The sequence below is a fragment of the Ahaetulla prasina genome, chromosome 13 (genome assembly GCF_028640845.1).
Source record: "Ahaetulla prasina isolate Xishuangbanna chromosome 13, ASM2864084v1, whole genome shotgun sequence".
Classification (NCBI taxonomy): domain Eukaryota; kingdom Metazoa; phylum Chordata; class Lepidosauria; order Squamata; family Colubridae; genus Ahaetulla; species Ahaetulla prasina.
The window spans coordinates 17,871,092-17,895,579 of record NC_080551.1 but is presented as its reverse complement, the minus strand read 5'-3'; the positions used below and the strand labels follow the sequence as shown (position 1 = coordinate 17,895,579).

Below are 24,488 nucleotides of genomic sequence, written 5' to 3'. Positions count from 1 at the left end.
AAATCCTGGGCTTGGAAAACTTGGAACTCCGTCGCCTTCGACAAGACCTAAGTTTAACTCATAGAATCATCTATTGTAATGTCCTTCCTGTCAAAGACTACTTCAGCTTTAATTGCAATAATACAAGAGCAACCAATAGATTTAAACTTAATGTCAACCGCTTTAATCTAGATTGCAGAAAATATGACTTCTGTAACAGAATCATCAGTGCTTGGAATACTTTACCTGACTCTGTGGTCTCTTCTCATAATCCTAAAACCTTTAACCAAAAACTTTCTATTATTGACCTCACCCCATTCCTAAGAGGACCATAAGCGCACAAACGTGCCTACCGTTCCTGTCCTATTGTTTTTCTCGTTCGTCATCTTCAGGCTTCAGCTTCGTGCTTCTGGGAGCACGAAGCTGAAGCCTGAAGATGACGAATGAGACTTCGTCGAAACGTCGCCAAGACACTTCCAATTTTACGTGGGAGAAAACCCGAATAACCAAAGACCTACATACAAACACCCGCGAAAACCTCAGAAAACAAATATATATATATATATATATATATGCTTATACCTTTATATACTATATAACCTTTCTGTATGATAGTTACATATATTGTTGTGACAAAATAAATAAATAAAATAAATAAAATAAATAACATCATCCATGCTAATAAGGAGTGGGGCTTTCTAGACCGGCTTGCCTGTCATTGCTGGCAGAATATAAACTGAGAGCCTAAACCCGACTCCTTACTAGGACTGATGATGTTACATAGTTTAGTAATGAAACATCTGCGAGAAAAACAACCCAGTTCAGACAGCACCAAGTGCCTTTTATCCTAAGCCTTGGAACAAATGCAGCCAAACTACATGAGACATACATAATTCAAAACTACACTTTGTTGACTTATTCCGTATCCCAAATTTAAGGCCAGTAATTAGCAACTTAGCATTAGGATCAGGGGTGGTATTCACTTACTTTCCCTATGGGTTCGCAAATACATAAAAGAAAAGATACGTTCATCAAGAATCATACGGTACAACACTTAATAATAGTCATAGGGTAGAAATAAGCAATCAGGAAACAATATCAATATAAATCAAAAGGATACAAGGAACAAAATTACAATCATACAGTCATAAGTGGAAGGAGATGGGTGATGGGAACAATGAGATTAATAGTGCAGATTATTTAGTAAATAGTTTGACGGTGTTGAGGGAATTATTTGTTTAGCAGAGTGATGGCCTTCGGGGAAAAACTGTCCTTGTGTCTAGTTGTTCTGGTGTGCAGTGCTCAATTGTGTCGTTTTGACGGTAGGAGTTGAAACAGTTTATGTCCAGGATGTGAGGGGTCTGTAGATATTTTCACAGCCCTCTTTTTGACTCGTGCAGTATACAGGTCCTCAATGGGAGGCAGGTTGGTAGCCATTGTTTTTTCTGCAGTTCTAATGATCCTCTGAAGTCTGTGTCTCTCTTGTTGGGTTCCAGAACCAAACCAGACAGTTATAGAGGTGCAGATGACAGACTCAATAATTCCTCTGTAGAACTGAATCAGCAGCTCCTTGAGCAGTTTGAGTTTTCTGAGTTGGCGCAGAAAGAACAGTTTTTGTTGTGCTTTTTTGATGACGTTTTTGACATTGGGTGTCCATTTTAGATCTTGAGATATGGTAGAACCTAGAAATTTGAAGGTTTCTATTGTTGATACTGTGTTGTCTAGTATGGTAAGAGGTGGAAGTATGGAAGGGTTTCTCCTAAAGTCTACCACCATTTCTATGGTTTTGAGTGTGTTCAGTTCCAGATTGTTCCAGTCGCACTGCGAGGCTAGTTGTTCAACCTCCCGTCTGTATGCAGATTCACCATTGTCTCGAATGAGACCGATCATTGTTGTGTCCTCTGCGAACTTCAGTAGTTTAACAGATGGATCGTTAGAGATGCAGTCATTGGTATACAGAGAGAAGTGGGGAGAGCACACAGCCTTAGGGGGTCCTTGTGTTAATTGTACAAGTATCTGATGTGATTCTGCTTAGCTTCACCTGCTGCTTCCTATTTGCTTTGAGCATATCTTAGCCCTTTCAAGACAGACATGCAGCCTTAATCACAAACAACAAAAGAAACCTTTTTCACAATGGCTTCAAATTCATATTTTACATAGCCAGACTGGAAAGCACTGCCATTACACGGTCAACAGACTTGTAAACTGCCACGTTTTAAAAACTGGGATTCATCGGCATATGTTTGTTTACATAAAGCATCTCCTCTCCGCTTCTAAATGTTGACAAAACATTTAGGGCAGCCAAAAGTAATAAAACTCTCCAAGAAGTTCCAAAGCAAATCTAATTTGAAACAAAATAATTGTCAAGCAAAATGCGCGGGGAGAGTTGCGGGGAGAATTAGACTGTCTATGTGACATCAGGTAAAATCGGTAGCCAGTTATTGCTGAAGGGAATTGCAAATTCTCTTCTCCAGGAAAAAAAAAAATTCCCCCCACAATTTAGAATGCCCTTTCTTTGGTCCCCATCTGCTGCTATGTTCTTTTATGCAAAAACGCCATGCCTAAATCCCCAGCTTAGGGAGGCTTTCAAACGGAAACTATGAACTATGAACCTTATTTTTTAAATAATGTCCGTAGTTCATAGTATAGTTCATAGTGGTTTTTTTTTTTGTTATTTTTTTGAATACAGTACTTGGAGTCCAATTACCATTGAGCTCCTCTGCTAATCCTTCATGATTATTTCACCGTTAATTAAAACTCTCCCAAAGCTGAATTTTCAAAACGGGCCTTTTCTAGTGATCACAAAAACTTAAGCGGCTCACGCAGACTGTACGGAAAATGAACGATTTGGACCAGCAAGCTTCTTTTCAAAAGATTCTCTGCAAAAAAAAAAAAAAAATCTTTTGTGGGGATCTAATTTTTTTTCCCCCCTTGACTCACGTCGCAGAGTCGATTCGGTCCCTCCCTCAAAATCACGCTATTGTGCTGGGCATAATGCAGAGCGCCTCTCTAATGCATGATTGTGTCACACACAGGGCCCACGCAAGCTGTGCGTTACCGAGATGAACAGTGGCATGACAACGAAGCAGGCCTGGCTGGCGAAGAATAAAAAGAAAGCTTTTTATGCTGCGGTGGCGGCAGACGGCTTTAGAGATGGAGTCAGAAGTCTTCTTCAGGTGAGCTGCTTGAAATGCGGCTTTGGAGCAGCCTCCGGTACCCAAAAATGTTGGTTTATTCATTCAGGTTTATGTTAGGAAACCCAAAGACCAGGTGGCCAGTGCACATGCTGGTTTTTGGGTTTCCAGCACTCCGGTGCGCACGAAGACCAGGTGGCCAATGCCGTGCAAAGTCTGGAAACTCAAAGACCAGGTGGCTGGCGCACGCATGTGCACCAGCCAGCTGATCTTTGGGTTTCTGGGGCTCTGGCATGCGCAAAGATCAGCTGGCTGGCGTGCATGCACATGCCATAAGAGTAGCTGGTGATAGCGCACGTGCCCACAGAGAGAGCTCTGTGTGCCACCTCTGGCATGCGTGCCATAGGTTCGCCATCACAGCTTTAGAGGAACTTAAATGTCTCAGACTACTCAGACAATTGCCTACACTTATGTAATAGTACCAGTATTTTATATTGGATCACAAAAGTTATTTTATACAGTGAAATTACACACTTCGTCTTCTAACATTTCACATGGATTTCACAGGGGAAAAGAAGCTCATTATCATACAAGCAACCAGATGTTCTAATTGCTGTGAAATTAAACAATGAGTTTATGATCAGAGTATTAATTTGATTGCTACACCATCAGATATAATGAGCGCACTAATGCTTCTGAAACAAGAGGCTTCTGTATTTTCTTTTTTTTTGGTTAAAAAATGGCTAGGCTGCCTTTTCAATCAGAAAGCACTCACGATTTTCAGGGGGAGGGAAAATCTAAAGAAGTGAAGTGGAAAATGTGCTTGTTCTTAAAAAAAAACACCCCAACTGTATTCACAAAAGGTTTACTCTCAGATAAGGTTGAGAGTTTCTTGAATGTAGTAGCTGTCCTGTTGTGACCCAGGCCCAAGTAAGTAGTAGCAAACTCAAGTCAGTTTAAAAACAAACTTTATTAGAACAGCTGAGAATTAACTCATTCTCAGAGTAGTCCAAACTAAATCAAAGCAAATTCCTCCCAACACAATTCCTCAGTCTTATCACCAACCTTGGTCTAATTAGGCAAACTGCCAAAGGCCTTTCTTGGCAAAAAATTCAGAAGACGCCGATAAGAAACAAATGCAGCAAGACAAAGATATCAACGTTGTTTTTCGGCAAAAAGCCCAAATGCCGCTGCTGGTCTTTTAAGCCTTATGGGAGGGGCCAATCATCTCTTGGCCCTACTCCTGAGACATCCTCTTTGCTTGAGCTGCTCTTGTCTTCTGGCAGCTCTTCTCATGCGTGCATTAGGAACAGGCTCCTCCTGTTCCTCTGCCTCACTAGTGTCAGCCTCTGGAGGCTCTGGAGTCCGCACAGCACTCCCCGATGATCCTAGCCCCCTCTCTGCCTCCAACACAGAGCCCTCATCTGGGCCTTCCCCAGCCTCCAGGACCGGCCCATGTTCTTCCTCAGCCTCATCACTGTCTGAATCCGTTGCCAGCTCCGCAGGCTGCTGGCGGACCACAACATGTCCTATAAAAGGCGTTATGTAGCACTTGGCCAATGTTATGGCTCTTTAAACATATAAACACCATCCTTGCTTTATATTAAGGGCACTGGAAACCCTGGCATGGATTGTGTTAAAAACAATCACACGACCAGTAGCCGGAAAATTATGTTGATCTAATTTTCAAAGTTTGAATTTTGAATCCGAAGGAATGCAAATGGATACTACTATAGTCATTTCTTGCAGCTTAAAAATCATTTTATAGCCGAGATGATTTAGAACTAATCTTTATATGTGCTGCTTGGGTACAAGCATGAAGGACATTTGCCAGATAGATTTTAAGCTTAAATCCCTCCAGAACATCACTGTACTCCCATTATATTTCTGCATCATTTCTAATTTTAGATAAAACTTGCACATGCCTTGTTTAAAACACGGTATTTTATACTGGCAGGCCTCCGGTTTGGGAAGAATGAAACCTAACACTTTGGTGCTTGGGTTTAAAAAAGATTGGAGACATGCCACTGCAATGCAAGTTGAAAATTACACAGGTGCCATACAGTAAGTATGAATTTGGAAGTATATTATGCTGCTAGGAATTAGAAGCATCAATTCTAAACAGCTTGTTGTTTTTTTAAAAAAAAGGCTGATTTACAAAATTATTTTTGAACTTGCAATTCAAGATTCCTAACATATCTTGAAGATGAAAATGGTTATTATTGCTTTCTGTGCTCATGACTCACTGGAGAAGAACCTAATGCTGGGAATGATTGAGGGCAAAAGAAGAAAGGGACGACAGAGAATGAGGTGGCTGGATGGAATCACTGAAGCAGTCGGCGTGAGATTAAATGGACTCCAGAGGATGGTAGAGGACAGGAAGGCCTGGAGGAACTTTGTCCATGGGGTCGTGGTGGGTCGGACACGACTTTGCAACTAACAACAATAACAATGCTCATGAAACAAAATAATGCTTGTATGCAAAAGAAGACTATAATATCTTCTAGAGGTTTGCACAGTTTGAAAATGATTTAGAAATATTTCCAATTTCTTGAAAACACAGTACCTTGCATTACGTCATTAAGGCAGGCAGGTAGTTGTTTTTTTTCCTCTGGCTTCCTTGCAGGTTCAAAGTATGTCTTGGCAAACATTTGTGAAGCAGACACTGATGTACTATATGCCTACATTATTTTTATTGTCATGTTATAAGTTTGATTCAAGTTAAAATTTTCTTAACAGTCATAGCTTTATAGTAACTGTTACTATTTCAATCCGGGTAACTCAATACTTTTTAAATATGTTTTTTAATGTAAACTTTATTCCAGTGATGCATTCGACTTTGAATTTGGCGTGATAATTGTTCGAACAAGTCAAGGGTTCGATATATCGCAAGTCCTCCAGGTTCAAGGTATGTCGAGTCTTAGGAAAATTTCAGACCATTCCTATGATAGTTATGCTTTCTGGGAACAAAAATATTCCCCTAATAACTGTGCTAATGTCTATACACATGGATACAAACTTCTTCTTCCTCGAAAAGGATGGCAGAGGAATTCTGGGAGTGGAAATCCAGACATCTTAATATTGCCAAGTTTGAAAAACATTGCTCTGATATAGTTGGTACAGAATGCAATACGGCTAATAGGTAGAAGCAGAATGCCCCTTGTAGTGCTGTAGTTGCCAGCTGGTTTTTTGGCTCCATCCCAAGAGCTGGTCATAACTTTATAAAACCCTTTATGTCTTGATTTCCTCTACCATTGGACATGCTAGCCGAGGAATTCTGGGAGTTGAAGTCCACATATCTTAACGTTGCCAAGTTCGAAGAACATTGAACTACAGCTTCTAATGCCACCTTCAAGAGATCCCTAAGATAAAGCAAACTGTTGCAGCTCACCTGGGAAATGAAAAAAACATGCTTTCTAACTTCCTAACTAAGAGATATCATTGCATCTTCTGTGCAGCCCATTGTTTGACAATCATATCCCCATCACTATCTTGTCCTTTCTGCAGTTGGTTTGGAAAAAATAATAATAATACTATTACCAGGAGGAATTAAATGGGGGCGGGGGGAACAGCAAAATGAAATTTCGCCTATGGAATAGGTCATTTTCTATGCTGTTCTTGCTTTAAAATGTTTAAATAGAATTTGGCTTTTACCAAATGAGCTAAGAATAACCCATGATTTCTACTTCAGATATGTCAAACCTTAGCTAAAGGGAATCCAGAATTCATAAACTATTTTCAAGCTAAAGTTCCCAGTTGGGGCTTATTAAGAAAAAAATTTACCTAAGGCTAATCCAGATGTTCAGGAAAAATATAATAAGCAAAGTCAAGCCTATTCTTAATGCCATGTATAGACCAGGCCATTAAATATGTATTTATGACTTTGTTTTTGCTTAAAATCAATGTTAAAAAAAAAATTCCCCTAAAAAAATTGTAACCCTCTGCTGCCACCTGCTGTCTTTTTTGTGTATTTCCTCATGATTGATATTCCCACTGTTTCCAAAATACCATGAAACAAACTGCAGAAGTCAAATATTTATGCCCGATGCATGCATGTTTTCAATCTAAAAATGCATTTATGGATGTCCTGAGGCAGAAATTCATTACAGAATAAAAAAATGCTGAAGAAGCAGTGGCGTCTTCATTCAAGGGTGCCTAACAGGAGGCAATCATTAACAGGCGAAAAGGAAACAGAAAAGCTGAGATCTCAGGTTCAGTGATAGAACAGTAATTGAAGCTTATCCCTGTTTTTCTTGGACAATTTCTAAGTAGTCACACCGCCAGTCTTTCTTTTGGTTAACAGAGGAACTGAAGAAGATGGAGCAGGAGAGAGAAGCCCTAGAAGCAGCTCTTAAAGATAACGAATTTGAAGAACAAAATTATGGCATCCGTAGATTCTTTAGAAGAGCCACCAAGCTCAACTTTACAAAGACGATGCCCAAAAAAGGTATACGCTTAAAAATAATGTGTGCATAAGACCTGCCTATGAGCTTTTTTTATTCTGAAGAGCTACTTTGAGAACAGACTGCCATTCAAAGTCACATTTAGTCTATTATAACAAAATCAACAATATTCTAGTAGCAATTTAAAAAGCAGATTGATGGAAACCCAAGCTGTCATAGACGATCAAAAAAAGAGGAAATAGTTCAGCAAAAATTACAGATTTGCAAATCCTATGGTAGTCACATTGGCGATGTGATGCTTTCATAGCGAAGCAAACTGGGAAATAATTGCTAGAATAAAAAAAAAAGAAACACCATATATCTTACCATAGTGCAGAAAATTCTTTTGCTGGGTGAATCTTCTGGCCCATTGCAAACTGCTGAAGTCTCTCTCGTTACTATTCTCCACATGGTAGTAGGCATGGTTTCTCAACAGTTCCTCCAATTATGGAGCAGTCTTTGAGCACAGAACTTTTTAGGAAAGATCTACTATTTTCTCCAACCTTTCCCCACCCCCCCAAGTTCTGGGACCTAAATCAAGAGGTAAATCCCAAACAGAACAAAATACCAAAGATGATGAGTTACCAAATTATATGTGTTTGTAATGTACGGATGTTCGTGGATTCCAATCTTTTGACGATTGGTTCTCATCGTCTTTTGAGGAATTTTTTAAAATCCAAGAATTTGTTTTTAACATTATTTACGTAACCGAAACAAAAGATGTCTGCAACTATTATTAAAGCTAACTATTGGCTCATCTCCCTCATTTCAGATCGCAGCATTAGCACAATCTCTTCAGTACACGTCGGGGAATTCAATCAACAGCTGCTTGAAGCGAGCGTTCAGTTTAAAAAGAAGCAAGGAAAAGGTTCCATCGATGTGTGGTGGCTGTTTGATGATGGAGGTAAGCCAGGGGTGAAATCTAAAAATTTTCCCTACCGGTTCTGTGGGCATGGCTTAATTGGTGGGTGTGGCTTGGTGGTCAGGTGACTGAATGGGCATGGCCAATAATAATAAATAATAAAAATAATAAAGTATACAAAACTTGGGAGGCACCGGTCTACCTTCTTTAAAAATAGAGACCCCGGTCTACCAATTGCCTTTTACTGACAGGCCCCGATTTACCTTCCTTAAAAATAGAGGCACCGGTCTACTAGCTTCCTACAGCGCTGATCAGCTGTAGTGCGGCCCTTTGAAGTGCTGCAGCAGTCATTTAAGGCTGTTTGCAGCTGTATCACCACTGAGTGCTTCAGGGACAGAGAAGAGGAACAGCGAGGTGTGGGCAGGGCGGGGCAGGGATTTTTGCTACTGGTTCTCTGAACTACCTGCCCCCCATCGCTACCGGATCGCACAATCCGGTCCGAACCGGGAGCATTTCACCCCTGAGGTAAGCCCCCCCAAAAAAAGCCATCACCTACCTTAGGTACCAGGATCATGTAAGATCTTACAACCCTATGTAAGATGTGTAAAACAAGTAACCAAAAAAAAATGTAATTGAAAAAAACATTTTTAAAGTCAACGACCATCCATTTTCAATATTAGTGGGGGGGGGGAAATACTTTCCTTTTAATTATGCAGTGTTCTGACTTGCTTCACTGGGGTGAACGTATAACTTGATCTAATTTTTTCCACCTAGGGTTAATCCTCCTAATTCCCTACATTCTGACACTCCGGAAAAAGTGGAAGGATTGCAAACTGAAGATCTTTACTGGTGGAAAAGTTACTCGCCTTGAAGAAGAAAAGTTGATGTAAGAAAATCTGTCTCCTTACGCCGAGAATAAACTTTTACTGCTTCGCCAGGCTCCAAAAAGCAAGGCATTTGGTGATTCCTCCAAGCAGATTTTGTGATTGTTCCTCATTTGAAGCCAGAATCTTGATGAACTCAAATATGCTACTACCCCCGTAAAGGAATTGTTAGGGAGGGGACATCTTCACCCTCTTTCTCTTACACACACTATCCGAACTGAGTTGCACCTTGCTCCTTTGGAATGCAGTCCTTTTTCTCTTGGGATTCTGGAGTAAATTCCGTCACATTTACAAAACTATTTGCATAAACAGGAGGAAAGGAAGAAAATGATATAGGCAAAGCGGCTTGAAATATCTAAAGCACTGTGTAGTCATTAGGTAGTAGAAGTAAAACTTGGATAGCTTATTTTATTGCAGAATTCCTTTTTAGAAACTTTCACTGTCCATGTTTCAGGTCCATGCCCTGCTAAAAGGTATTCTGGATTCTCTTTTATGTAGGCAGACAGCATTTGGTCTTGGAAGAACTGCATTTTATACATCAGACTGCAATCTTAGCACATTAACTTACTTCACTATAAATAAATTGCATTTTGTAATCCAGTGCAAAGGATTATCTATCAAAATATTGTATCTCATGCATACTGGCCAAAATTCAGTAAGTCAAGCTTACTGAATTTTGGAATTAAAAGAGATTCCCTTTTTTTAATTTTTCAGGATGGCTTCGCTATTAAGTAAGTTCAGGATAAAATTTGCCGACATTAATATAATTGGAGACATCAACATGAAACCCAATAAGGAAAGGTAAGCTTCAGCGAGTTTATAAGAAATTGCGCCATTTTTTTAAAAAGGAACATCTAAAAATGGAATATGTAAAACCTGCCCTTGATGCTGGTTGTCTTATTTTTCCATATAGGAAAAAAAATACCAAGCTAAATCATGGGTGTTCATTCTATTACTGCAGAGAAGGTAGCAAACTGCCAAAGAAAAATGGATTTTTACAGTATTAGTGGAATAGCTGGGCGTTCCTGAAACAGGAGATGTCAGGCAACCATTGACATCCAGTTTCTATTAAAGGATAATATGCTTATTACCCAAATAACTATAATTTGTTTTATTTCATTTGTACACACACACATGCACACAAAGTAACTTTAACCACTGTTGTTCTGGGAGGTCATTTGGATGAATTGAAAGATACTTTATTCTGTCTTGAATTGTGGCTAATCATATATATAAAGGCTATAATTTGTTTAGTAAATGTTAAATGAACACTGGAATTGTAGTTTATTATCCCAAATGCAAGGGTAAGTACATGATTTGAACCCAGCCTGGCTATACTGTTGAGACTCTTCAGAGGCTTAAATATGCTATCAAAGTGCATTTTATCAGAAATCAAGGTAGAGTGCAAGTTAAAATCTATTGTATCACATTCAAATCTTTCTAATGTCATTATTTAGAAAGTCTATACGAGCTTAGTATTAGTTATCTAAATGTAGCCAATTCACTTCAACATTATATTTATTGGAACTAATTTCCAGAGATGTCTATGTTACCTCTGTAGCAACAAAGAAACATAGTGTAGCAACTTTATTTTTATATGAAATAATTTCACTTACGCTCAATGGAGTGGAGTCTGAATCTTACAATTAACAGTAATAAAAAATAAAGCTAGTGTTATGGTATAATGCAAGCAGACATTTTCCCAAAAAAGTCCTGTTTCTCGTGTACACAACTATGAATATATTCTGCAGTACTGTGAAATGAAATATTATGTATAACTTTATAATAAATTCAATATGGAATATAAATTGGCAGCAATGACAAACATAAACTTGAGGAAATGTTACTCTGCTGCAATGGCTATGCCCATGTTTAAAACCTGATAAATAGAGTTTAAAGATTTTTATAGAATTTTGCTATCTTTCCACTTCCAAAAGCTTGTCCGATCTTAAGAATATCTGTAAAATGAAGAGTTAAGAGTCCTGCTGTGAAGTCTCTTTATAAATTCTGTTCCAGCTGGAAATTCTTTGAAGAGATGATTGAACCATACCGCCTTCATGAAAGCTGCAAAGATTTAACAACTGCTGAGAAATTAAAGAGAGAAGCACCATGGAAAATCACTGATGCAGAACTGGAAGCATTCAAGGAAAAGGTAACCAGCCATACCTTTAGTTACCTTTGACACTATAAAGGAGCTATTTGAAAGAGAAGGCAGGGCATATAGATTACCGGGAGGGGAGGGGAATCCACGGTTTATATCACCTGCTCTTTCTAACCAAATTTTACGCATAATCGTTTTAAAGCCATAACTTTGATCGAGATTATTCGTTTTATTAACACAAGAAACTCCTTTACTTGGAGGGAGCTTTTGAGTTGGCAGAAACTTTGCTTCAAACCTTAGAGCAGCGTCTCTCAATCCTGGAAGTTTAGATGAGTGAATTTCAACTCCCGAAATTCCCCAGCCAGCATTCTGGGAGATGAACTCCACCCATCTTCGAAATGCCAAGGATGAGGAACACTTAACTTAGAAAGAGAAGGCAATGTTTCTTTAATTGCCCTATAGCGTATGTTCTCCAAAATCTGTACAAGGAGTCCTCATTTAATAACCCTAACTGGGACTGGAATTTTCACCAATAAGCTATGTGGTCCTTCGGTCAGGACCACTTAGCAACAATAATTCCTGTGGTCCTTGTTTCTCATTAGAACTCAGTCTCCTGGTTTCTAGGCCAGCACCTGAACAATTACCCCAATTTCAGGTGGTGGATGGGGAGAACATCAAATAGAAGAGATACATAATCCAGTACTGAATTCTGCAACGATTTCTGTCAGCCCACATCAAAGCGTTTGCGGGAAACATTAACCCTGAGCTTTTTCTTTGCACTGCTCAAGCTCCAATAGTGAATGTTAATTTGGGATATACAGTATATTAGCTGAATGGGACCAGTACATATGACACTTAAGCTTTGTTGTATATTCCCTCAACATTAAGGATAGCATTGTCTGGGATAGATGCCAGAGTAGGATGAGAGTAGGATCATTGATCTGAGCAGAAGACTAATCGTACATTTAAAAAATCCTTCCAACTCTTAATTTCTTTAAATAAATTTATGTTCAGTTATATTCTGTAGCCATGAGTATTTCATTAAAGAGGTAAGAGAAGTATAGATTCATATTGATTTAATAAGAGAATATAATTATCCAGCAAAGCTGTTTCTTGTTTCCAATTTGCAAGTTACGTACTTTAATTTGCAAAAATCGTATTTCAGTCAACAGATATATCCAAAGACAGGCAGAATTGTACATGAACTTATTTCAAAGTTATTCATAAAGAAGGATGTCTGAAATGTATTTAGACTAAGGATGATAGAAAAAATAATTTCTAATGTAATCAACTTTTGATTTTAAACAGAGTTACCGTCAGGTCCGTTTGAATGAACTCTTACAGGAGCACTCTCGAGCTGCTAATCTAATTATTGTGTAAGTTATACATTTTTAATTTGTTGTCTCTACTGAGACTTTGGGGCAAAATTGTAAATTGAAATATAGTCATCTACAGTTTAAATTAGAGTTTTCTGTAGCTGTTTGCTTCCATCTGGTAACCTAGCCTAGGAGACTATTTATATACCAGCAGTGACTATTACTAATACCTATTCAATTCAACAGGAGCCTACCAGTAGCAAGAAAAGGAATTATATCGGATTATCTCTACATGGCTTGGCTAGAAATCCTCTCCAAGAACCTACCTCCAGTTTTGCTCATTCGAGGCAACCACAAAAATGTACTAACGTTTTACTCGTAATTCTCCCGCCCCCAGAGTCCATTACATGCATTCTGGACATAGCAATGGCTTTATTATATTAAATAGACTCCCAACAGGATATTTTGCTATCATTATCTCAGAGTAAAAAAAACCAAATCATTCTGCAAAAAGGGGAGAAGAAATGGAAAACCAAGATTGACAGGGCAAGGTAAAATGGAAGAGAGTACCTTGGAAAGAAAAAAAGATCTGCATTCCACATTTCAAATCTTACTTTAAAAGTCTAGCTTTCATCACAAAGAAAGTCCCCTTGATGTCAGAATATACACTAACTTCCATTCCTATTATGAACATATTAATTACTGCAGTCCTGTGGTTCAGAAGACCGTACAGTTCTAGTTATGCAAAAACTTCCATTCTCCCCCAAAGAATCCAAAATGTCTGATTTTCTGTTCAATGCTATACCTGCTTGCATAACTTCAAAGTTTTTGTTCCATAAAAAGCTTGTTGTATTTTTTTTTTTCTATTCATGACGTTGTAATTGGGGAGCAAAATGTCATGATTTATAAGGCATAACGTATAATTTCAAATTATCACCTCAAGATAAGCTGAAATCATATTCAATCAACACTTAAGACAACTTTGAAAGCAAAAATATGTGTACTAACCTAAATTTTTAAAAATTTCATAGTGATATTGATTTCTTTAGAACTATAAATGAAAATAAACTAAGACAGTGCCTTGGCATAACTTAGAAATGGTTTTTAGTAAGTTTTAATCTTTTTCTGACTGGTAAAACTATTTGGACTTGTATATTAATTTGATGTTAACAATAAAAATGAATCAAAGGTTTATCCCTATTGCATACTTTTTTTATATTTTTGTTTCCATGTGAAAAAAATTCAGAAGCATCTTTATTGAATTTGTTGCAACACAAGCTGCACTGAACATTAGAAAAACTAACACATTAATCACAAATTTATGTGCACTAAAATTCCTATTATCCAGAGCATCATAAACTGGCAACAAAAATATGTGGTTTGTCATAATTCAAGTAGTAAAGATTACCAACCATTTATAACATTTGACACGCAATGATCTTAGAATAGTTAGATTTCATCTAAATAATCAGAGATTTTTTGAGTTTTGATTAGACAAATTTTATTAGATAAGATTTGTGTTATTGATAAGCATCACCAAACAATATTAGCTTTGTAGAAGCATTCTTGAGAGCAGAGACTATTGGCTTTGTATTAGGAGACAGGAATGGATATAAATCCATTTACTCTTCTTGAAAAAAGGCTCAGCATAATATACAGGATTGTTGGCATAAGTATATAAAAGCAAAATTATCAAAGGATATTTAACTAGTTTTAGGGGAAGTATCGAGAGAAAGTATTGACAAAAGACATCAGAATTCAAAATGAGACAGCACCATGGGAAACAAGTATTATTTTAATCAACCTATCTCGACCCAGTAGAACTAGAGTTCCAAGAATTATCAGGCAAGTCATAATTCAACATTCTGAAATTGCCTTTTGCAAGATGCAAAGATAGGAATTCATAGTTTGCTGGCATGAATATAGAGTTTATTTCTGTGTACTGCTAGCGATCTTTATAAAAAAGGTAGAGACAAATCCATACCAGATAGCTGAGCCAATACCGTAATACTAAGAATACCCTTCATGTTGCTAATAGTGTGCTTTTCAGGGGATTTACAGAACCTCCAGAAGCAGAGCCAGCTCAAGACCAATTTAGGCTGACCTGCTTTCAGGGGCTCTCCTTCAACTGGACTTACTCCAGATGACTTACAAGGATGCACCCTTGCAATTTTGGATGTAGGATGGTGGCCTATTGATTGTATTTACATCTAACTCTTACATTTACATCTGTTGGCTTGTTTCTCACGTGTGAGATAAGTGGCTATGTAATCTTGATAAACAGATTTCTCAAGATGGACAGTTATACAGGTAGTCCTCTACCTATGACCACAATCAAACCCAAAATGTATGTGGTTAAGTGAGAAGTTTGTGTGTTTGCTCCATTTTACAACTTTACTTGCCACCCATAAAAGTGAATCACTGCAAATGTTAAGTCAGTAACACAGCGGTTAAGTGAATCTGGTTTCCCCCACTGGCTTTGTTCGTCAGAAGGTTGCAAAACGAGGGATTGCATGACCCCGGGACGCTGCAACGGTCATAAATATGAGTCACTTGACAAATGGCTCAATTTTGATCACATGACCATGGGGATGCTGAAATAGTTGCAAGTGTGAAAAATGGTCATAAGTCACTTTTTTCAATGCCGTTGTAACTTTGTAGGAGCTGTGGTAGTACAGTGGTTAGAATGCAGTACTGCAGGCTATTTCTGCTGACTGTTGGCTGCCAGAAGTTTGGCAGTTCGAATCTCATCAGGCTGAAGATTGACTCAGCCTTCCATCCTTTTGAAGTCGGTAAAATGAGGACCCAGATTGTTGGGGGTAAGAGGCTGACTCTGTAAACTGCTTAGAGAGGGCTGTAAATGGACAGCTAACATCAAAAACATCATTAAAAAAGGACAACAAAGAATGTTCTTTCTGCACCAACTCAGTAAGCTCACACTGCCCAAGGAGCTGCTGATCCAATTCTACAGAGGAATTATTGAGTCTGTCATTTGCACCTCTATAACTGTCTGGTTCGGTTCTGCAACCCAACAAGAAAAACACAGACTTCAGAGGATAATTAGAACTGCAGAAAAAATAATTGCTACCAACCTGCCTTCCATTGAGGACCTGTATACTGCACGAATCAAGAAGAGGGCCGTGAAAATATTTGCAGATCCCTCGCATCCTGGACATAAACTGTTTCAACTCCTACCCTCAAAACGACGCTATAGAGCACTGCACACCAGAACAACTAGACACAAGAACAGTTTTTTCCCGAAGGCCATCACTCTGCTAAACAAATAATTCCCTCAACACTGTCAGACTATTTACTGAATCTGCACTACTATTAATCGTTTCATAGTTCCCATCACCAATCTCTTTCCACTTATGACTGTATGACTATAACTTGTTGCTGGCAATCCTTATGATTTATATTGATATATTGACCATCAATTGTGTTGTAAATGTTGTACCTTGATGAACGTATCTTTTCTTTTATGTACACTGAGAGCATATGCACCAAGACAAATTCCTTGTGTGTCCAATCACACTTGGCCAATAAAAATTCTATTCTATTCTATTCTAAAGCACTGTGAAGCAGTATATAAGTCTAAGTGCTATTGTTATTTGAATGGTCATTAAATGAACTGTTGTTAAGTCAAGGCCTACCTGTATAAATTTGACTGATAAATGAACAAACACATACATATCATCCCCAAGGTCTCTGGGCAGATCAGGGTGGTTCATTCCTAGCCCTCCATTCATGGAACTGAAGACAATTAGGCTCATTCATCTCCATTCAGGGAATCCCACCTAAGCATCTGTCATCTGCAGCTCTATAACTGTCTGGTTTGGTTCTGTAACCCAACAAGACAGACACTGACTTCAGAGGATAATTAGAACTGCAGGAAAAACAATGGCTACCAACCTGCCTTCCATTGAGAACCTGTATACTGCATGAGTCAAAAAGAGGGCTGTGAAAATATCTACTGACCCCTCACATCCTGGACATAAACTGTTTCAACTCCTACCATCAAAACAACACTATATAGCATTGCACACCAGAACAACTAGACACAAGAACAGTTACTTCCCGAACGCCATTACTCTGCTAAGCAAATAATTCCATCAACACTGTCAAACTATTCACTAAGTCTGCACTACTATTACTATTAATCTTCTCATCATTCCTATTACCCATCTCCTCCCACTTATGACTGTACGACTGTAACTTTGTTGCTTGCATCCTTACGATTTATAGATTGTTTCCTCATTGCTTATTTGTAGCCTATGACTATCATTAAGTGTTGTACCTTAGAATTCTTGATGAAGGTATCTTTTCTTTTATGTACACTGAGAGTGTATGCACCCAAGACAAATTCCTTGTGTGTCCAATCACACTTGGCTGATAAAGAATTCTATTCTATTTCTATTCTATTCTTACGACTGCATGACTGTAACCTTGTTGCTGTATCCTTATGATTTATATTGTTTCCTAGTATGATTCGATTGGTTATTTGTACTCTATGACTATCATTAAATGTTGTACCTTATAATTCTTGATGAACATATCTTGTCTTTTTATGTACACTTCAGAGCATATGCACCCAAGACAAATACTTTGTGTCCAGTCACACTTGGCCAATAAAGAATTCTATTCTATTCTGTTCTATTTCTTTCTCTTTCTCTCTTTCTATTATTTCTATTTCTATTCTATTCTATTCCTGATTGTTTCCCGATTGCTTATTTGTACCCTATGACTATCATTAAGTGTTGTACCTTATAATTTTGACGAACGTATCGTCTTTTTATGTACACTTGAGAGCATAGGCACCAAAGACAAATTCCTTGTGTGTCTTGGCCACTAAAGAATTCAATTCAATTCTTATTCTCTTCTATTCTTTGAAGACGTTTCGCTTCTCGTCCAAGAGGCTTCTTCCGCTCATAACGCGCATGATGCTGAGCATAATTCAGCTCATAATGCTGGAGAAGCTTCTTGGACGAGAAGCGAAACGTCTTTAAAAAACAAACAAACACCAGAAAGCCCAGTTGTCTCTTGGAAGAAAGAAAAAAAAAGCACCACTGTGAAGCCAATTAGGCTCATCCATTCCCCCATTCAAGGGAATCCCACCTGAGCATCTTCCTAAAAGAACCCGCGTCCCGGTTTCTTCCCCCAAAGGCAAAGCCACCCTCGGGAAGCCAAGCGAGGCCTCTGCTCGGCCCAAGGTCTCTGAAGCCAAACCCTAGTTAGAAGACGCCTCGTGTGAATGCAGCCTTCCTGACTTCTCCCTGGCCGAGGAGGAGGGTTGTGAGGGGGGGGAAAAAGACAAGGCTGCCATCTTAGCCTCCTCCCGGTCTACCAGAAACGACGACTGCTTCTCGCCCTCTGCGGTTTCGGAGGAGGCAAAAAAAAAAAACCGAGCAACACGAGGCCGAAAAAGGCCCTTTCAGGCGCTGCAAATGGCTACCCTGCGCTCCCTCAGGCACAGTAAGAACAAAGCTTTAATTTCTCTTCCCCCCCCCCTCTTCTGAGGAAGGTGGACTCTTCCATAAGGAGCTGTAACGGCCCTCTCGGCCTCGCCGAGGCCCGTTGGGCAAAACCATTCCTATACGCGGGGGTGATGGTGGTGGTGAGGAGGATCGGGGTTCCTCCCTAAAAGGAGGCAACGACGACGGGGAAATCGGTAGTTTAAAGTCCAGGGGTCTCCAACCTTGGTCCCTTTGTGGACTTCAACTCCCAGAGTTCCTCAGCCAGCTTTGCTGGCTGAGGGACTCTGGGAGTTGAAGTCCACAAGTCTTAAAGGGACCAAGGTTGGAGACCCCTGGTTTAAACAGCCTCATTCATGCGGGTGTTGTTTTTTTTTTGCCTCCCGCCAAGAAAAGCCGCCGCCATTTTAATTATCTGACTGAAATTAGCAAACCAAGCCCCTTCAGGCGGTACGAGGGAGGCCCCGAGCGGGCCCGTCCGCGCCGAAACCCCCACAGACATACCTATATACACACATAAACCAGGCATTCCTGGCTACCATTCCCGTGGAAGAGGCAGAAAAAAACTGCCGAAACCCGAAGTAAAATTCCCTTCTCTCCCCCGCCCTTTAAGAAAATTCCGATTCGGACGACGGCGCGCGCCAACTTCATTTTTCCCCCCCTTTCTTAGACTGACAGACAGGGGAAAACCCCGCCTCCGCCGCGCGCCCATTGGCTCAGAGGTCCTCGCGCGCCCATTGGCCGTCGTTGCCCCGCGCGCGCGCCCGCCCATTGGCCGTCGTTGCCGCGGGCGGGTCCCATTCAAAAGGAAAAAGAAAAAAAAGCGCGGGCTTTCGGAGCATCTCTTCGTCTTCTTTTTTTTTTTTTTTTTTCCCGTCCCCTCAGAATTGGCCGCCCTTTTTCGCCCGGTCGCTATGCCAGTTTCCACGGTAATCCCAGGAGAACCTTCCAGCGCCAGGCTGAATATTCCCAACGGGGACGCGACATCCCAGAGCCTGCGCTTCGCCAAGCTAACCGAGAACGCTTTTGCGCCTTCTAAAGGATCTTCCCGCGCGGCGGGCTACGATTTGTACAGGTAAAGAAAGAAGAACAAATCTCCTGCGGAGATTTCGGGCCAACAATTGTCCCAAAACTGTTGTTGTTGTTGTTACTATTTTCCAAAAGGCAGCTGGAGAATAGAATAGAATAGAATAGAATAGAATAGAATAGAATAGAATAGAATAGAATAGAATAACAGAGTTGGAAGGGACCTTGGAGATCTTCTAGTCCAACCCCCTGCCCAGGCAGGAAACCCTACACCACTTCAGACAAATGGTTATCCAACATCTTCTTAAAAATTTCCAATGTTGGAGCATTCACAACCTCTGCAGGCAAGTTGTTCCACTCATTAATTGTTCTGACTGTCAGGAAATTTCTCCTTAGTTCTAAGTTGCTTCTCTCCTTGATTAGTTTCCACCCATTGCTTCTTCTCCTGCCCTCAGGTGCTTTGGAGAATACTTTGCCTCCCTCTTCTTTGTGGCAGCATCTGAGATATTGGAAGGCTGCTATCATGTCTCCCCTAGTCCTTCTTTTCATCAGACTAGACATACCCAGTTCCTGCAACCGTTCTTCATATGTTTTAGCCTCCAGTCCCCTAATCCTCTTTGTTGCTCTTCTCTGCACTCTTTCTAGAGTCTCCACATCTTTTTTACATCGTGGCGACCAAAACTGGATGCAATATTCCAAGTGTGGCCTTACCAAGGCATTATAAAGTGGTATTAACACTTCACATGATCTTGATTCTATCCCTCTGTTTATGCAGCCTAAAACTGAGTTGGCTTTTTCTTGGTGTTTTCTTTGAAAATGTTTCGCTTCTCATCCAAGGAGTTTCTTCAGTTGAACTGAGGAAGCTTCTTGGAAGAAAAGCGAAATGTTTTCAAAGAAAGTCCAGCTGCCTTTTTTTGAGGGGGGAGGCAGAAGCACATTTGAGACAAGGAAGAGGGTGGACTTCTTACAGCTTGAAACCGATCTTTAAATCGAAAGGATTAGCTGTGGCTGCATTTTCTTTTTAATGGTGGGCTGTCAATATGTGTGAAATGGGCGGCTATATGAATTTGAGTAATATTGTTGAGCACTTTGTCTTTCAGAGGGCTGTTTTTCAAGAGTATTCTGTGCTAACCAATAAAACAAGTTTTTCTTCCAGTACTTTTCCAAGCAAATACCATGTTTCCCTGAAAATAAGACCCTGTCTTATACTTTTTTGAACCCCGAAATAAGCACTTGGCCTTATTGTCAGGGAGGTCATTATTTTGGGGTGTGTGGAGCAAGATGGTGCTCCTCTTGCCATTTTACCTGATTTTCAGCTCTATCTCCCTAACCCTAAGGAAATGGCAAATATTTTCAGGGAGGGCTTATTGGGGGGATTTTAGCGCATGCACTCAAAAGCCTGATCGGGCTTATTATCAGGGGATGTCTTATTTTCAGGGAAACATGGTAACGTTGTACTGGTACAATAAAACAATAATCCATTCATTTGAATCCAAGATCCACCTGTAACTCCAATCTGCAGGTAGTCCCCGCTTAACAACCTCAAACTGGGACCAGCAGCTCTGTTGCTAAGCAATGGGATTGTTAAATGAGACATGTGATGGCAGGGACAGTTTGCTGTTTTATTGCCGACTTCTCCATTGATTTTCCTTACTGGAAGCCAGTTGTGGGCATGCAAAAGGCAATTGTGTAGCTGTGGATCAACACAACAATCATAAATGCTCACCAACCTCAAAGTGGATGAATGTCAATCGTGACAGCAGGGACACAATTGTACAGGTGGTCCTCGACTTACGAGCATTAGTTTAATGACTGTTCAAAGTTACAGCGGCACTGAAAAATATGATGTCAACGTTCCAGAAAATGTAGGCCGAAGGCTTCCATGCGCTGCCGTATGACTTATGACTGTTTTTCACACTTACAACCTTTGATCACATGATCAAAATCCAGACACTTGGCAACTGACTCATATTTATGACGGTTACAGTGTCCAGGGATCAAGTGATCTGTTTTTGGAACCTTCTGACAAACAAAATCAATGAGGAAGCCAGATTTACTTAACCATGTTACTAACTTAGCAGCTGCAATGGTTCAGTGGTTAGAATGCGGTAGTGCAGGCTCCTACTGCTGACTGCTGGCTGACTGCAATTTGCAGTTCTAATTTCACCAGGCTCAAGGTTGACTCAGCCTTCCATCCTTCTGAGGTTGGTAAAACGAGGACCCAGATTGTTGTGGGCAATATGCTGACTCTGCAAACCACTTAGAGAGGGCTATAAAGATGTATATAAGTCTTAAGTGCCATTAGTACTATTATTACAGTGATTCACTTAACATCTGTGGCGAGAAAGGTCATAAAATGAGACAAAGCTCACTTAATATTTGTCTTGCTTAGCAACATAAGTTTTGGGCTCAATTGTCATAAGTCAAGGACTACCTGTGTATTAAAAAAAGTGTATAAAAATGATTTTTGCATACAATTTGAACTTACTGATTTTTTTTCTTAGATATTTATTTATTTATTGTTTGTTTGTTTGGTAGTGCGTATGATTGTGAGGTCCCTGCTGTAGGGAAAGCTGTTGTGAAAACAGATATTCAGGTTGCCCTTCCTACAGGTTGCTATGGTCGAGTAGGTAAGTTGTTAAACAGAAAAATTGTAATCTTATAAGTTTGCAAAACCTTTATTTCTGAAACTTAGAAAGTATCATAATTAACACTTTTTTCTTTCTTTCTTTGATTTAAGCTCCTCGATCTGGATTAGCTGTAAATCATTTCATTGATGTCGGTGGTGAGTAATTGTTTCTGAATACAATTATATCAGTATATGCATTTAGCTGCTGCAGCCTAAAATGCATATTTCATCATTCTTAATTTGGATAAAAATATTCTTAGTGAAATAAATTGACAGGCTCCAAAATGTGGTTTTGCTTATTTACATTAATTTGCATATTTAATAAGATGACAGTACTGTACTGGGAACAGAAGTATTGAAAGATGAAATGTGAGTTTTCTTTATTACATAAATAAGCTCCCTATAATTTTAGGGAAGCTAAATGATGGAACATATGTTCTTTGCAATAATTTATGATCAAGTTAATTAAAGCACATCTGTTAAAGCAATTGACCGTGAACTAAGCTCTGCAGAAGTATATGCTAGCAGTTGGCTAGATACATTTATCCACTGCATATATTTATTTCAATTAAGCAATGTTTAGAAACAAACATTTTCAAACTTTTTATTTTTAAGGAATCCTCACACTGATTCATTTGTTACTGAGCTAATAAGACTTAAGGTTCTATGAAATATAGTAGATTTTAAGTTAGGCTCATTGATTTTAATTGGAATTAAGTACAACTAGAGAGTAAACTCTACTACTGGATTAATGCCCTTAGATGTATCATAGAAACCCATTGCTAGAGTGAATTTTATATACATACATACGTACGTACATATCCTTATCACAGATATCAAAAAAGTAGTTTTCGCTTAACAAATTCCTGTGCAAATGGTGAAATAATCTTTTGTGCAGTGGACCATAACCCGGTTGCTTTTGAGGCTTGCCAGCATAGCTAACCTGGTGTGTGTGTGTGTGTGTGTGTAATATCTGTGTGTTCATATATATGAATATATATATAATATATTCATATATATATTCATATATATGAATATATATATATATAATATATTCAATCTGAGTGGACTCATATATACAGTGAAACATCTACACTGTTGCATTTTTGTTTTTAACAGCTGGAGTAATTGATGAGGATTACAGGGGAAATGTTGGTGTTGTATTGTTTAACTTTGGAAAGGAACCATTTAAAGGTAAAAAAAAAAAAGTTAATGTTAAGCTGATATTTTCCTTAAATTTCCTGCTTTTAAATTAGAACATACATGTAAAAGGTGAATGCTGATCAGTTTTGGCAGAGCAACTGAGGGAGCTTCAGGGCAATTCTCTCTTGATGGAAACACGTATACTGCCCTGCAAATATATCATTAATTAAAACTTCCCAAACTCTTCAGGTCACCAACCTCTATAAAGTTTTAGATTGTTCTTTGACCTCCAAACATTTAGTATATGAAGATAAATACTACCAACAGCACTGCCACTAACAGCAAAAACAATAACGGATAGTCCCATTGACTATCTGAGAATGGTATTGACCACACTGGGCAACCCTGGCGTAAATAATGGGTATCCAGCTAAACTTTATAAGCAGTCATCCAATCTCCAGGAGGAGAAACAAGTCATTTCCTTACATTGTCCTTAGTGTAATTGCACAGTATTGTTCTGGCATTTTCCTTAGAATGATGTAACAATGTGCTGATAATGTGTTGCTTTTTAAACGATATCACTTTCTAAATTCCTTTTTTTTTTTAAAGTTAAAAAGGGTGACAGGATTGCTCAACTAATCTGTGAGCGCATCTACTATCCGGTTCTTGAAGAAGTCAAGGTAAGAAATGGGGAAAAAATAACTGCTAACCCAGGTATTTTACTGTTGATAAAATATAGGAATTAAACGGATTTATTTAATAGGGATAAGGATGAAATCTATTTAGTTCACATTTACTTCAGAATCTCAATTTTTTTTTGTCAGTGGTCTGCAGTTGAGTTCTTAACAATATAACAAATTACTTTTGAAAATAGCTTAGTTATGGATGACTATAAGAAACCTAGGCTGTCATTTATTGGAATGTTTAGGGTGTGTGTGTGTATGTTTATATGATTATATGAATATAAAGGTAGACTGTTCAGTGACCATATGAACTTAAAATAACACTAAAAAGATTTACCACATCATTGACTGAACTTGCACCCATCGCAGTGTCCCCAAAGTCACATAATTGTGGTTTGGCAACTGGTGCATATTTATGCCGGCCACAGCATCCCACAGTCATTATTCATAACCTTCATAACAAGTTTCCAACAAGCAAAGTCAGCGGAGAACTGGGTGACAAGTCAGGGTCACATGATGCTTATACGTCTGGCACAATCACCTGCTGTTACACATTATGACTGTCACTTAGTGGCAGTTGGCAATCCCAATTGTGGTTAGTGAGGCTCACAATTGGGATTTCATGTGTGCACTTTTTCTTTTACACCTTGTTTCCTCTTATTCAATTAAACGAATTGCTTCTATTTTTCAGGTTTTGGATGAAACAGAACGTGGCTCAGGCGGTTTTGGATCAACTGGGCAGAAATAAATAAAACTCTTTTACACAGCATATTTTTATATACCTTTTTAAAATGTAAATAAACTTTGATAGAAAATTG

The 24,488-nt window shown here is 39.0% G+C and overlaps 2 protein-coding genes across 3 annotated transcripts in view; both read left to right on the top strand.

Annotated features, from left to right (window-relative positions):
• Nucleotides 1-13,687, top strand: part of SLC12A1 (solute carrier family 12 member 1) — a 48,776-nt gene extending 35,089 nt beyond the window's left edge. For both annotated transcript variants that reach the window (XM_058156170.1, XM_058156169.1), the window contains exons 17-26: nt 3,015-3,155; nt 5,071-5,177; nt 5,939-6,021; nt 7,417-7,560; nt 8,328-8,459; nt 9,192-9,303; nt 10,016-10,102; nt 11,318-11,453; nt 12,711-12,778; nt 12,965-13,687. In XM_058156170.1, the coding sequence (XP_058012153.1) occupies nt 3,015-3,155; nt 5,071-5,177; nt 5,939-6,021; nt 7,417-7,560; nt 8,328-8,459; nt 9,192-9,303; nt 10,016-10,102; nt 11,318-11,453; nt 12,711-12,778; nt 12,965-13,100 (1,146 nt within the window). In that variant the 3' untranslated portion in view covers nt 13,101-13,687. The remainder of the gene's footprint in view (nt 1-3,014; nt 3,156-5,070; nt 5,178-5,938; nt 6,022-7,416; nt 7,561-8,327; nt 8,460-9,191; nt 9,304-10,015; nt 10,103-11,317; nt 11,454-12,710; nt 12,779-12,964) is intronic.
• Nucleotides 13,688-17,931: 4,244 nt separating this feature from the next.
• DUT (deoxyuridine triphosphatase) lies at nt 17,932-24,488 on the top strand. The gene is made up of 7 exons (XM_058156283.1): nt 17,932-18,190; nt 19,075-19,264; nt 21,754-21,845; nt 21,956-22,000; nt 22,964-23,038; nt 23,597-23,667; nt 24,362-24,488. The coding sequence occupies exons 1-7, from the start codon at nt 18,163-18,165 to the stop codon at nt 24,416-24,418; spliced, it is 558 nt and encodes a 185-aa protein (XP_058012266.1). The 5' UTR covers nt 17,932-18,162; the 3' UTR covers nt 24,419-24,488.

What these genes read in the sequence shown, in the direction of transcription:
- DUT (XM_058156283.1), top strand. Translation starts at nt 18,163, where the DNA reads ATGGCTACCCTGCGCTCCCTCAGGCACA. An exon ending in GCGGGCTACGATTTGTACAG is followed by an intron (nt 19,265 to 21,753) that starts GTAAAGAAAGAA and finishes TTTGTTTGGTAG; the next exon opens with TGCGTATGATTGTGAGGTCC. An exon ending in TGGAAAGGAACCATTTAAAG is followed by an intron (nt 23,039 to 23,596) that starts GTAAAAAAAAAA and finishes TTTTTTTTAAAG; the next exon opens with TTAAAAAGGGTGACAGGATT.